At 42.0% G+C, this 14470-nt stretch overlaps 1 protein-coding gene across 1 annotated transcript in view; it reads left to right on the forward strand.

The window, feature by feature from the left end:
* The window catches only part of DDX20 (DEAD-box helicase 20), a 302908-nt gene extending 290493 nt beyond the window's left edge, over positions 1 to 12415 (forward strand). The window contains exon 11 of the mRNA XM_086923351.1: positions 10629 to 12415. Coding sequence (XP_086779477.1) covers positions 10629 to 11989 — 1361 coding nt within the window. The 3' untranslated portion in view covers positions 11990 to 12415. The remainder of the gene's footprint in view (positions 1 to 10628) is intronic.
* Positions 12416 to 14470: the final 2055 nt, after the last annotated feature.

Here is a 14470-nt window from a genome sequence, read left to right on the forward strand (position 1 = left end):
CGTAATACTGAGGAACTCCAACATACGAAAATGCATTTGCGGATGATCAAAATATCCCTGACAAATAATGTGTTCTTATTTAACCATCAATTATACAAACAAGAATGTGAAACAGCTATGGGCATTTCTTTTTCGCCAAATTATGCAAACATTACGATGGGCTGGTGGGAGAAAACAATAGCCTGGGATTCAAGCATCCAAATGGATCTAGACAAAATAATTCTATGGGTCAGATACATAGATGACTTGTTTTAAATCTGGAACGGTACATTGCAGGATTTTAACACCTATTATCTGAAACTCTGCCAGAATGATGTTGGTTTAGAATTTACTTGCACAACCAGTAAAAAGGAAATAGACGACTTGGATCTAAAAATCTACATTGAAAATAATAAAATTCATTCATCTCTATTTCGTAAAAAAAATTCAACCAACAGCATACTCCATGGTACGAGCTTCCATCCTCAACCATTAATCGCCAGTATACCTTATGGCGAATGTCTTCGGATGAAACGCAACTGCTCGAAAGAAACAAATGCCTAAGAAAGATAGAGGAAACCCTGACCAGACTTAAAACGAGAGGTTACAGTGAAAGAAGTCTAGGAAAAAGTAAAAAGCGGGCTTCGCAAAAAACTAGAACAGAACTCTTGAACCCAAAAACGAGACCCCCGAAGGAAACCAAGAGCCCCCCACGATTCATCACCACATACAGCAAAGAAAGTCGGATTATCGCTACCAAAATTCGAAAATACTGGCATCTCATATCTGGGGGTCCAGATATTGGAAAGATGCTGATAACTTACCGAAAAACTGACTCACTACAAGATCAACTAGTGAGAAGTCACTTTCAAGGTAAAAAAAACAAAAGGAAAATGTAGTTGGCTGACTGATCATCAAAAGGTTTCAAAAAATGCAAGGCATGTAAAATTGGATTGAACAAGAATAACATCCTTGAGCCAAATGGAAAAACGATGTTAATCCAAGAGAAAATCACATGTACATCAACACATGTGGTGTACATCATTGAATGTGAGTGCAAAATGAAATACAGTGGTAGCACAACATGTATGCTCAAAAAAAGAATATTGGAACACATAAGTGCAGTAAAGAATAAAGACATGTCGTACGCCACAGCAAAGCACATGGCATTGTGCCAAGGAAGCAATTGGAGAGCTATGTCGTACTATGGGATCTTCATGGTACTATTGAATGAGAGAGGAGTGACAGACGCACAAAACTGAGACTAATTGAATCGCGTCTAATCATCAGACTCAAAACCAAGGCCCCAAGAGGGATGAACTGCGACGAAGAACTCTATGTACATCTTGAGTGACGATGCAACAGCAAAATGGAAATTATTGAAAAATCAGTACAAAATCAATACCAATTGTCCCTGTATCAAATCTGAAAAAGGGTACTATACCCTGCTCAATGACTCTAACAGCACAACATCATTGAAAGAAACATAGCTGTATGTAAAGTTCCACATCAATATGAAATGACAAAAACGGATGATGGGCAGTTTGAAAAATCATCGCTCAAAATCATTATTAAAAGAGGAACTTGAATACAGGGCGCAAATTGATATTGACATCAAAGAATATGAATTGAGTCACTAGAAGGCAGAGTATAAAAAATGATACCAAAAAACCATCTAAAATAAGGGCATTATGGTGCACTACATATCCCAGGCGGCTACACACAAGCGCTGGCGAAATGAATGTGGAAACAAGACTTATAATGAAAGACTGCCAAACCTATTAATTGGGTACTAAATCAGTGACAAAAAACTAAGATAAAATTGCTTTATGAATACCTTCATAAATAACGAAAATTCAAGCAAGGACTGTCGGTTAAACTGTATATATATATTATATATTATATATATATATATATATATATATAATTGTATTAACATAGAAAAACTACATATCCCATAATGCCCTCTTATGGATAAAATGGGATAAAAAGTAAAAACAAACAAGGCTCACTTACCATGAACAAAGCTGCTGTAGGCTGAAACACGTTGGTCGAGCAGAAGTTAATAATAAAATCAAGTTTAAAACCCCAACCTAGAGTGCCGCGTCCTTGGAGAGAAAATTGTTGTCTGGGCCCTGATCCAGCCCCTACGCAGAGCACTGGTAGCAGAGCGTATCGCAGGTCTGAGGGTCACATTGGAAAATATATATATATATATATATATATACTTGCCCTGTATGCAGGGGGCCAGGGGGCACGTTTGCAGAGTGGTGCAGGGAGGGGGCGGGGCTTGAGGTGACGGATTGCACCACTCTGCAAACGCGCCCCCTGGCGCGTTTGCAGAGGGGAACTAATTCCCCTTGCATACTGGGGGTCCCTGGGGGCCAACTAGCCCACCAGAACCTCCAGTATACGCCAGGGGGATGCGTTGCAGAGAGGTGTGTAATGTAATGTAATGTAGTGGTACTTGTATAGCGCACGAATCACCATGAGGCATCTCGGCGCTTGTACGAATACCGCCGAGGAACCCTTCCTGGCCTTTCCCTGTGAAGTGCCCACTCCTGGGCACCTCCAAGGTGAAGCCAGGCATCCTAGCGTTGTTGGGGCCTGTGTAATGAGGCCACGCCCCTTTTTACAACACTCTGCAACGCAGCTCCGTGGCGCTTACTGGAGGTACCTGGTGGGCTAGTTAGCCCCCAGAAACCCCCAGTATTGAAGGGGAATTACTCCCCCCTCTGCAAACGCGCCAGGGGGCGCGTTTGCAGAGTGGTTCAGGGAGGGGGCGGGGCTTGAGGTGACGGATTGCACCACTCTGTAAACGTGCCCCCTGGCGCGTTTGCAGAGGGGAACTAATTCCCCTTGCATACTGGGTTTCCCTAGGGGCCAACTAGCCCACCAGGAACCGCCAGTATGCGCCAGGGGACTGCGTTGCAGAGAGGTGTGTAATGTAATGTAATGTAGTGGTACTTGTATAGCGCACGAATCACCATGAGGCATCTCGGCGCTTGTACGAATACCGCCGAGGAACCCTTCCTGGCCTTTCCCTGTGAAGTGCCCACTCCTGGGCACCTCCAAGGTGAAGCCAGGCATCCTAGCGTTGTTGGGGCCGGTGTAATGAGGCCACGCCCCTTTTTACAACACTCTGCAACGCAGCTCCGTGGCGCTTACTGGAGGTACCTGGTGGGCTAGTTAGCCCCCAGAAACCCCCAGTATTGAAGGGGAATTACTTCCCCCTCTCCAAACGCGCCAGGGGGTGCGTTTGCAGAGTGGTTCAGGGAGGGGGCGGGGCTTGAGGTGACGGATTGCACCACTCTGCAAACCCTCCAAGGGGCGCGTTTGCAGAGTGGTGCAATCCATAATTTTTTCTATCAGCAGGGTAAGCATACCCTACGCGTATCCCACGATTTAAAAAAAAAAAAAAAATACAAATCTTCTTTGGGCCTTGGGGGTCCTTGTGGGACCCCCTGAGCAGGCCTAGGGGGTCATGGTGTTTCTACCCAACCCCCTTTGCGTGTTTTCGCGATTCTTTCACTGCTTTTTTGTGCCTCAGTTCTACCAAGGCACAAGATGGCTGCCAACACTTCCTGGTTTGGAGTGTTGACCGCCAATTAGCATTCGGCTCTTGCACCGGAGGGTACGCGTACCATACGTGTACCGTACTTGGTCTATAGATATATCTATGATTTTACTTTTGATTTTCTCAGGAACTACTGAACGGATTTACACCATTTAACAAAAAGCTTCATCTGCGAACCAAACTCTACCTTTTTGCCAAATTTGGTGTAATTCCGTTCAGCAGTTCGGGCTGTAGCCTCACTTAAAGGTCCCTGTGGAAAATTGCATGGGGAAAACAAGTTTTGGGACCCCCCTTTTTTCTCGGCCCCCGCTTCACAAATCACCCCGAAACTTTCAGGGAAGGAGTGGAGCAGGCCATCTTTTTGGAGAATTTCGCGTGTATTCGTCGACCGGCGCCAAAGTTATTCCAAATAGAATGTTGCGGATTTCCTATGGAAACGAGGTCCTAACTATAACTACCTACTGGCGACCGCCAGTAGATAATATATATTATCTATATCTATCTATCTATCTATCTATCTATATCTCTATCTCTATCTCTATATATCTCTATCTATATCTCGATCTATATCTCTATATCTATATCTCTATCTATATCTCTATCTATATCTCTATCTCTATCTGTTGTGTGTATGTATAAGCATGTATATATATATGCATGTATATATGTATGCATGTATATGCATGTATATATGTATGCATGTATATGCATGTATATATGTATGCATGTATGTGTATGTATATGCGTGTATATATGTATGCATGTATGTGTATGTATATGCGTGTATATATGTATGCATGTATGTATGTTTGTATATGCATGTATGTATGTGTATGTATATGCATGTATATGTATGTATGTATGTGTATGTATATGTATATATATGTATGTATGTGTATGTATATGCATGTATATATATGTATGCATGTATGTGTATGTCGGTGTGTGTGTATGTATAGATACATAGAGGGCCTTTGGATTAGCCCTTTTCTGCCATTGGTTTGGCTGAGTGTCATTTACGCTATGCTGCCACACATGAAAGCTTATTGCATGGGGGATAGGTTCACACCATGTCAGTCAGTGGCTCTTTCGTGCTGTGAATAATGGCATTTTCTGATTATATGTGCACATACAGTGGAAAATAAGTGTACTTCAGCTATAGGTCTGTTTGGTCAGTCTTTTAGTTTTCAGTTTCCTCCTTTAATAGTTACTTTTAACTTTTCTGAAGAGGATATTAGAGATTCCCAGAAAGTGGTAAATAAATGACCTTTTGCTTACAGTTCATTTCACCTGCAGTGTGCTGCATCCTGAAAGACCACTCTGTCTAAACAAAATTATATTATGGAATGCTATAGGCCCAAGTGTATTGTTGTTTTATCATTCCTTGATGGCGAACACATTGATTCTAAAATGGCATTCATATTGGAACTTTAAAACAAAAGTAGACTACATATCACTGCAAGATAGATACCTTCTGCTACGTCTAGTTTAATTATTGCAAGCATATTTCTGCTTTGTTCAGATAGCAGTAGTTTTTTTTTGTACTTTTCTTATTTTAATTTGTCTTGAATATGTGTTTGAGTTTGTTTTATTGTGGGTGTGTCAGAGCGTGAATTCAAGAATAAGTCACTGGATGGATGGATGGATGGATGAATGGATGCATGAGTGCAAACAAGAGCGACAGAGCTCACATGTGTGACTTTTTGAGTCCCTAAATCCTTAAGTGACAAAAAAGGCACTTTCATTCTTAAGGCAACCCCATTGGCATTGGCAATGTTTGTTTTTATACATGCTCATTCTTTCCATTGCTTAAACTAACTGCTTTGCTAATGGGTGTAACTCTTGATTGATGGTTAGTTATGTGAAAGTGAGGGTAAGTTTGCCCAATTAAGTTTCTGAATACCTTGGTCCCAGACATGAAGTGAGAGTTGAGTGACGGAAGATTTGATACAATTTGGTAACCGGGGTGACAGGTTTACTATTTTGTAGCTGATTCATCACCATGTGCATTCAGTTATATGCATATTCCTTCAATGGAGCAGCAATACAATTTTTGATTACTATTCCTATTGAAGTTTAAATAGCAGCTGTGACAGTGGCAACCTATCTCATGCTTATTTATATATTTACAGCCTAGGTCTAGAGAGAGCTGTGTTTAGTTCTGGCTATCAACCATCCGTAGTTTGCTACACCCATTTGTTTATACTGATGACCAGAGCAGATGTGTATCTATTTCAAGAAGTTGAAGTTGACTAGGATGAAAGCTTTCTTTCTCTTTGTGGATCGATAGAATTATGGCAATATTTTTTGCCATGAAGTCTGGAACATTTTTGGTTTCCTTTCACACCTGTATTCTACAGATATAGCCCCGTTGGTCAGGGATAAGCAAATGGCCTCTGTATGCATTACCATGGTTTTGGTGAACATCAGTGTGGTCAGAAATCCACAGTGTAATACTCCTATGCCATCATGTTCCTGAATTAATCAGTTCCGTCCCACCTGGCATTTTATTTTTGCTAAGGAGACTCGTGTAACAACCCCCTGAGAGATATATTTCAGCGACACGGATACAAGCTTAATAACTCTATTGGAGTTGGAAACTTCGTGTAACGAAGGGAGGTTATCATGCCCGGTGGGTATTGACAGTTTTGGCAGTTGGTGGCATCAACTGAAGATCGAGAGGGGTTTGACCAATTGTTCTGTTAATAGCTCTTTGTCCATCGCCTGTGTTCAGTGTGGCAGCCTGGCATCAGACAATCTGAGGCTGCCCAACCAACAGGCTTGAACTGTCTGTCACCCGTATGGAGTGAACTTGGAGTGAACTTACATCTTGTGCAAGTATTGCAAATTGTTCCCCTCACCAGATATTGATGTCTCCCATAACCAGGTACCCTGTGAAACTGCATATATGATGGCATGCTTTGCCACCATAGAACCTGACTGTGTACAGTAGAAAGTGCTCTTGAAATGTCTTCTCTGCCTTCACTTTTTTGATGCAGCTCACGATATGAGTGGCTGGTTGGCCTGGCGCCAACTGCGTCAATGTTAGGATATAAGCTGGTGTATATGACCAGAATATCGTTCACCTTTTATTTAAGAGAAATGACATGCTCCACAAACGAAAGATGGAACAAGGGGCTGGACTATTATTGCTGCCCTCCTTTGGAGTCAGAAGTAAACTCTAAAAATGAAAAAGAAGCCTATTCTTCCTGTGCCTCAAAATGGAACTAGATATAATGTTGCACGTGCTGCGAACCCACCTTGAACTAGCATCGAGAGTCAGAAAGACCAAACCACGCCAAACCCTGCTTTGAGAACCTCCTGTTTATGGTATGAGCTGGTGCCATGACTAGAGTGCTGTGGCAGAATCCCATCCCACCGAAGAGGAAATATATTGATGTAGGGATTGCTTTGCCAGTTTATTAGCCAAAAGCTGCCTTTGAACTTGCTCACTCCCTGTCCTTTTTCGCACTGTGAACTTCTAAACACTTGCTGCTGGCAGCCAATTGTCTTCACCAGCATCAACTCCCAGAAGTGATCACCCTCACTAGCATATCTGGTGTTTTTGCTTTTTACGTTTGCTTCCGTAAGGCTGGGGCAGCAGCGGCCTGTGCAGGTAAGAGCTGTGGGACCGGGTTGGGGGGGATTAGACAGACTGCCACGAGGGGAAATTAAATAAATAATTCATTTTCCTTCGTCGCCTGTCTAAATTTGCCCTCCCACCCCCACCTGGCCCCACCGATCTTCCCTGCACGGGCCGCTGCTGGGCAGGGGACCCCTTCTTCAGGCACCGTGGCTATATCCTGGCAGTCAGCCCAACTCCCTAAACAGCCCCACTGGCAAACTGCGAGCCCCAGTGACCAACAGTGCAACTACATGGATCGGATGGAAACTACACTTGGGGCTGCAGTTTCACACGCACTCAAAAACAAATAATCGTAAACATATTCGCAAATTTGTCTCGACTGTTTTGTATCCAAATAGACATGCAGTATCCATTCACATCAGCTTTTAACAGGCATGTGTTATTTCTCGAGCATAGATCAAAAATTAAGTTCTTACCATTTCATTGACCAGCCCCATAGTGCCCATCTATTAGTTGTCTAGAGATAGGTTGTCCAGAAATAAGTTGCAGTAGTAACCATCCAGTAGACCAGGAATTGACGAATTGGCTGCACTACATCGACATTGAGAAATGCAGTAGGTTTGCAAGAGCCAAATTCATTTGGGTCTCTCTTAAGTTTTGGGTAAATTAAAAGTGCTGCCCCAGCCATAGCTGGCATCACCCCCAAACAGTTAAGTAATTTGTTAGTGTTTTTGTAGCAAGTGTGCTGAAAAGGTCTTGTGAATTAGTGCATTGAAGCTAGTTTCAGCTTTCTACAGCCATGGTGTCAACTCTTTAAGGACAATGCTCTCAAAGGCGTCTGCTTTATTAATAACGTTTTTTGGTTGAATGTCATCTATGTGTTATTCTTTGTATAAATCTTCATAAAAATCTTGAGGATGCTTAAATTTTTTACTCTTGTAGTTTTCATTTGTTCTGTCGACCTTCTTTGTATGGAAGGCATCAGCTTTCTCTTCCTTAAAAGATGTTTTTATAGTGCCACATCCTTAGTTGCATAGTCTCTCTGCATTTCGTGCAGTTATTAGTCTGCAATTGTCATTCATCCAGTGAAGATTCTTCAGTGGTGTAGTTTGTCCCTGAAGCATATTGGGGTGGGTAGGTGTGTTGCAGTTTCTAGCCTTATTACGTTTTTCCGAAAGGAGGTAGTTGGACCCTGAGAAATTAAATCCTATCCTGTGTGACTGTCGAATGTGTAGTGAGTTTTCTTTGCATTATGTGGTTCGCAGGGGAAATCTGAGTCCTGAGCCACACCACCTCCTGCATACGTGGGCAAGCAGGTTACCTGCCTTATTTTGTGCCTGTGTAATGGGGTTGATTAACGCATTTTTTAAACTGGGAGATTGTGTGATCGGTTTCTAACCTCAGAAAGTTTGGACTTCATTAGCAAGGACCGGTACCGTTTTATGGTCTGGCTCTGGCATCACTAGAGCGGGTCTGGCTCTGCCCACGTTAGGAGCCAGGAGTAGATGTTTTGATTGGGAAGTAGTTGTGTGCTTCCACAAAAAAGTGTATGCCCTCTGCGCAGCTTTATTTGTCTAGCTGCCTGATCTTGAACGTTCAGAGACACCCCCATGATAATGTAAATCTATAAAAGTGTCTTAGATAACTATATAATGTATGTTCTTTTCTCTGGCTGCGGCATAGATGGGAGGAGGGCAGTCAGTGACTTATATGGACGATTTTCGGTCCAGCTTGACAATGCAATTCTCATCTGACCATTTAACCTACACTAATATTATTCTACAGTTCTTTGCTTCCACAAAATACATACCCATTGCCATGCCATCTACTTGTAATGCTTCACATTACCATGGTAGAATATTCCTTTATAGCCAGACCTTTTGCCGTTGCTAAAGCTTGCAACTAATCTTGTCTTTTGAGCCTTGCATGACAATCCTCGGGCAGGTTTTCTGCTAAATGTCATGTAGCTAGTTTTGCAGCCCTCGTCTTGGCCTTGTGTCTTTCACAGTGGTCACCAGCCCTCTGGGCTGTAGATTTAATAAATGTGTGCAGTTCAGTCCATTTTGGTTATTTTTCTCAGAAGGTGATGCCTGAATGATGCCAATGATTTACTGGTGTAGCCAACTAGCTGCTTCTACCCCATAAATCTAGTAAACATTGTCGAATGTTTTCTTGGTGCTGTCGTTATTTGGGACCATGTTATTTCCGGCTGCTTGTGCCTTCTTTGTACCAGCTGCTAATATTCACAAGTTTCTTGTATTCTCACAGCAGCCATGTTCTGTGTCCTTGCGCTACACCCAGTTCAAGTTCTGTACAGTTTAGCTGGTCCCTTTGTACGGCTCCGAGTGGCACATGTAGGGTTTCGCCGTTGTGTAAAATGGCTGATGTGAGAAGTATTTGCCATGTACTCTTTGGGCTGCTTAGTCTGTTAGTGTTTTCTGTCGGAGCGCTGTGACCTTTTGTTTGTGTCCAAAAGGCCGATGAGATCATAAAACCCCCCTACTGTTCTGGCTGTTTCATGTGCGGCAGATGTTTTTTTCGTTCATTTTCCTCACGGCCTATCTATTTCCTTGCAGGCAGGTATGGTTTTTCTTAACTTACTTATCAGTTGTTTACCTTTTTTCCTGTTTTCCAGCTAAAGAAGTATCAAAACACGTTAACTAGATAACCCTGTACCGTCATTGCCTTTAGCAGCTATAAAGGTCCAGCGTGGGCGAGTGGTGTTCTGTGATTCTATTGATCTGTGCAGGATGCCCGAGATTCCTAGAAATGAGCATCTGCAGGCTGTAATCGTGTCTGGAGGGAAACCCTTGCTGCCGAGTTGTACAAAAGCCCAGCTTTCCGAGAACGTAGCCTCTAAAACTCTCACCCTTTCACCGTAACTATTTTATAGAAATACGACTTTCCAAGTTGATTATCTTTCCATACAGTTCAGTGGAGTTTGATAGAGGCTTTTCCTTTTCAGGGGCATGCCATGCGTTCTTGATATAAAATTGCATCGATCCTTTAGGTGACATCTTTTATCTAGTGCTTTGGGATTTATGCATCCAGCAGCCACGACTGAGCACTGAAATGCCCTTGGATGCGAGTTTTATTAGACTACAAGTCAATCAAACTATGCATTTTTTTACATCCCTATCCATTTTTCTTCCAATATACCATAAAGAAGGTAACATACTGAATTTCTAACTCTCTGTGTCATCAGGCGCACTTTCATCCCTGGCTTTTGAACCCAACAATTCTTTGAATGCCGGTGCTTGTACTTACACTTTATGCATTACATGTATAGTTTAGCAAGTGTACACAGAAAGCAGTGTTGCCAAGTAAGCCAGGACTGGATAAATGTGCTTCGACACACATGGTGTTGTTAACTCTGCATGATATGGTTTTAGTGTTTCTTCGGCCCATAGTTTGGTTGTGATTTCTAGGTGTCTAGAGTGTTGGCGATAACACACATGTTGACTGAGATACGTGTTTGTTTTTCAGAGCCTATCACAGCTGATCTAATGGAAGATTCTCCTAAGTGGAACGTTGAAGTGACACCTCTCAAGCGAGCGAATCCATTGCCGAAGACTGACATTTTGCCCGCTGAAGCTATGACTGTCACCAGCACAAGGACGAATCCACAGAGTGCGCTTGAAAGCCCAACTGGTTTAATTTCTAAATCCTTAAGATCAAATTTCAAGAAGGGTCTAAAGCAGAAACATATGCTGAAAGAAACCACAGAGGAATCCATACTGAACCCGGTTATGAAAGGAACTATAGAGGAATTGCCTACAAAATCAGCTGCTGATGTCCCAGTAGTCCCCTCTCTTAGGAAGAGTTTAAGTCTTGATGCGGGGAAAGGACGGCTGCTTAAGAACTCCCCTGAAGCAGCGGGGGAACAAGAGTCTTCCGATCATTCACGTCCGAAAATACTTTCCTTAGCTTCATTTAAACACAAGAGTGACCTCACCTTGACTTTTACTGAATTGGTGGAAGATTACGAGCAGTTCATCAAGGAGGGTTTAGATAAGCATGTAGAGATCATCAGGGTTTACACAGGGCCTGGTGAACACGGATACCCTCAGCAGAGCGAGGATCCTATCACGGAAATGATCGATGGCTATGAAAAGGAAAGAAATGGCCACCCTAATCTGGAAAAGGATAACGGCTCTGAAACCGAAAGGACTGATGACCCTGAAACTGAAATGAATGACGACAGTGAGTGGCCTGGCCGCAGTGGCTCCATTGCAAATTCTAGTGTGCGTGCAACGTATGGTAGTAAGAGCGAGAAGGAGTCCTTCAGCTCTAGCTCCTCATCGGACTATGAGTGCCGTGAGCAGCACCTGAAGAATGAGCCCCAAAACAAAGATGCGCGTGAAACTGAAAAACGACCCATTGATTTTCCAGAGGACGAGAAAGAGTTTCTATCTTCATCAAGCACAGACCATGTCCAACCAAACAGTGCCCCGGTAGCACATGTGGAACATTTCTCCCGTGATTTGCAGGGACTCTCAGAAAACAGACCAATTACAAAATCTAAAGTGAGCCGGCAAAAGCCAGTGAAAGCAAAGACTAAATGGTCTAAAAGCAGTCAAGCCAAGCATCCTCCAAACCATTCTCAGAGAGGCATTCATAAGCATAGGGAGGAAGAGGTTTCAGCTACATTGGAGCCTAGAAACCCCGGCTTCCCGCCATATGAAAGGCAAGCTTATGAAGATTACTGGAGGTCCTATTATCAGGCGTGGCAGGATTACTACTCTGCGGCCTCCAATCCCTACTACAGAAACTTCTGTAAGCGGTCCAGCTGGATGGCTGCTTACCACATGCACTCTGTCTATCTCCAAGAACTGCTAAAGCCCTGACACGTCTCTTGCCAGTGCAACATTAATCTTAGGCTACAGTAAAGTTCTGATGTAGATTGTGTTTCTGCAAATTCATTTTGTAATATGTTTTTCAGAGTATACTTAAAAGACAAGGACGTACCTTTTTCGGTGAAGTAAACCTAATCAACAGTTAAGGCAATGTAGACTTGACCAATTCAACCTGAGTTAGAAACTTCTTACGAATCAAAAGAGGCCAATAAATTTATAATTTGGGTAATCAATGATTTATAAACACATGATGCCATTTGCACATATAGCTTTGCTGAATGATAACAGTGCTCCAGCAGCAGACCTGTTTAATACTGTGTGTAATGTTATTGGCTAACATATTACAACTACATGTGCTCAATGTTATTTTTTGTTTAATTGAAAATCCTGAATAATAAAGTGAATCTGCTTAAAGGCCATTGTGAGGGTTCATGTTGCATGTGATAGCTTTTGAAACCGTAAATGATATACTATCCAAAGAGCTTATTTTGTAACTCTCAACTAATGTCATGTTTTGAACTACAAGGTATAATTGTGTTTGTATATATTATAGGTTATAGATATTTATGCATTTTCCAAACATTCAGGGGTGTGGAATTTAATAAAATATCTACTTGTCCATGGGGCAGGTTGCTTCATAAATGGTCTGTATCAAAATCCACTTGCCCTTTTGGTTCCATGTAGTGCAGCAACACATTATGGCAGGAATTCCATTATATAAGAACTCTGATATAGCCTCTCTGATTATGCCAGGGCTCATACATAGTAGTGTTTGAATGCTTGCAATCCCCTTCTATTGCCACATTTCTGCAGATCTACATACTGGAGCTGAAGGTAGTGGTAAGCAATAGTTCAGGGTTAGAATGCCCTTTTGAGTCTTTGCAAACATACTAACTTGCATGTTTTAAGTGTTTTCTACAACTGTTCTCTAATCTTTTCCCATACTGAGAAATGCTGGAAGGTTAGTCCTGACAATGCCAGACGTAAAGCTTCTTCCAGAGTCGGGGGGGAAAAAGTGGTTGGAGGGAAAGTGAACTTGCAAACACTCAGATTTTTGCATGAGCAAATGTACACATGTATATTTGCTCATGCTAAAGTACTATTTCTTGTCCTACTTCTGTAAATTCGTGGGAGTTCACGAAAGCCATATAGCTGCACTTTTATACCATGGGTGCACTTTTGAGACTTTCTTTAATAATTGGGCCCCTAATGTAGTCTGGCGTTGACTGTGACCTTTTGTGTTTATTAAAATTCTCTCTCACTCGCTCTTTGTAACGGCTGGCTTCACTGTGGGGGACAGCATTCTGCACTTTCACAAGGAGCATATTGGCACACAAAGTAGTTTTGTTCAGTGCCAGTAACTACTGTGGCAGGGTGTGCTTTATGAGACATAAAAACAATGTTTAGTAACAGAGCCCCTGCACTGGAGAAAAACAGTAATTTCTGGGTGATTTACAGTTTCAATGAGAAAAGTAAACTGAGCACATCAAGACTTAAGTAAGTCGACCAATTGATGCAATAAAAGAGTTCAAAAGATGTAGAGTTCTTGGTGTATAACACCGGTTTAATGTTCCTCTGTACTGGCCAACACGTGTTTCATCGCAGGGAACAGACTGCGAATCTTCAGGGCTGGGTATAGATACAAAAAATGCATTTGTAAGGGTGTTCTACACGAAATTAGATTAAAGTCAGGTGACCGTCTTTTGAAACACGGCGCCGGGAACTACAGGAGGGGGAATGCGGCTAGTCAGGTAAACTACTCTCGCGTTTTTGGCCTTACATTATTAGTATTCACAAGAAGTGCCCTAATACTAAGGATCATATATCTACCTTATTATTTTTTGTTATTCTACTTTATACATATTTGTTATAATGGTAAGGGCCTGGCTGCTCCCACGCCAATAAGGGTTTACAAAACCATGCCAAAACAAGTCACACATTGACAAACCTAAAAAGCTGACCACCAATTTCAGATCTACTGGCTTTGCTAATGCTTGTTTATTTTTGTTTTCAATACTCCTTATTGAAACTGGTTACACTGATTTTCCATTATGAATATTTTTGGGAAATACAAGCATGCCTCAACACATGTTACTAAATGATGCTGCAAAGAAATGGTACCTGACATTTTACAGTATTTACCAAAATGTTTTTTCTTACTTTGATTTTTTTATTTTGACAGCAAAGAATCGTCAATCTTGCTTTAAAGCTTCTGCAACTATTTGCATGAAATCAGACACCATTTCGGGAGAATTATACATAGCCTCATATTGCTAAACTTTGAAAACGTGTGAACACATTTTTACACTGGAACCACTGTCAGTAGTGTAGCAAGAGCTTACAACATTTACTTAGAGCACTCACCCTAATAATAAAGGCTTTCAATTGATGAACCATCAATACAAGTATGAACAGCATTAACATACGGACAAAAATATTACCTTAACGGGAGACAGCGCCCTTCCCTGATCC

Source organism: Lissotriton vulgaris, chromosome 5 (assembly GCF_964263255.1).
Source record: "Lissotriton vulgaris chromosome 5, aLisVul1.2, whole genome shotgun sequence".
NCBI lineage: Eukaryota > Metazoa > Chordata > Amphibia > Caudata > Salamandridae > Lissotriton > Lissotriton vulgaris.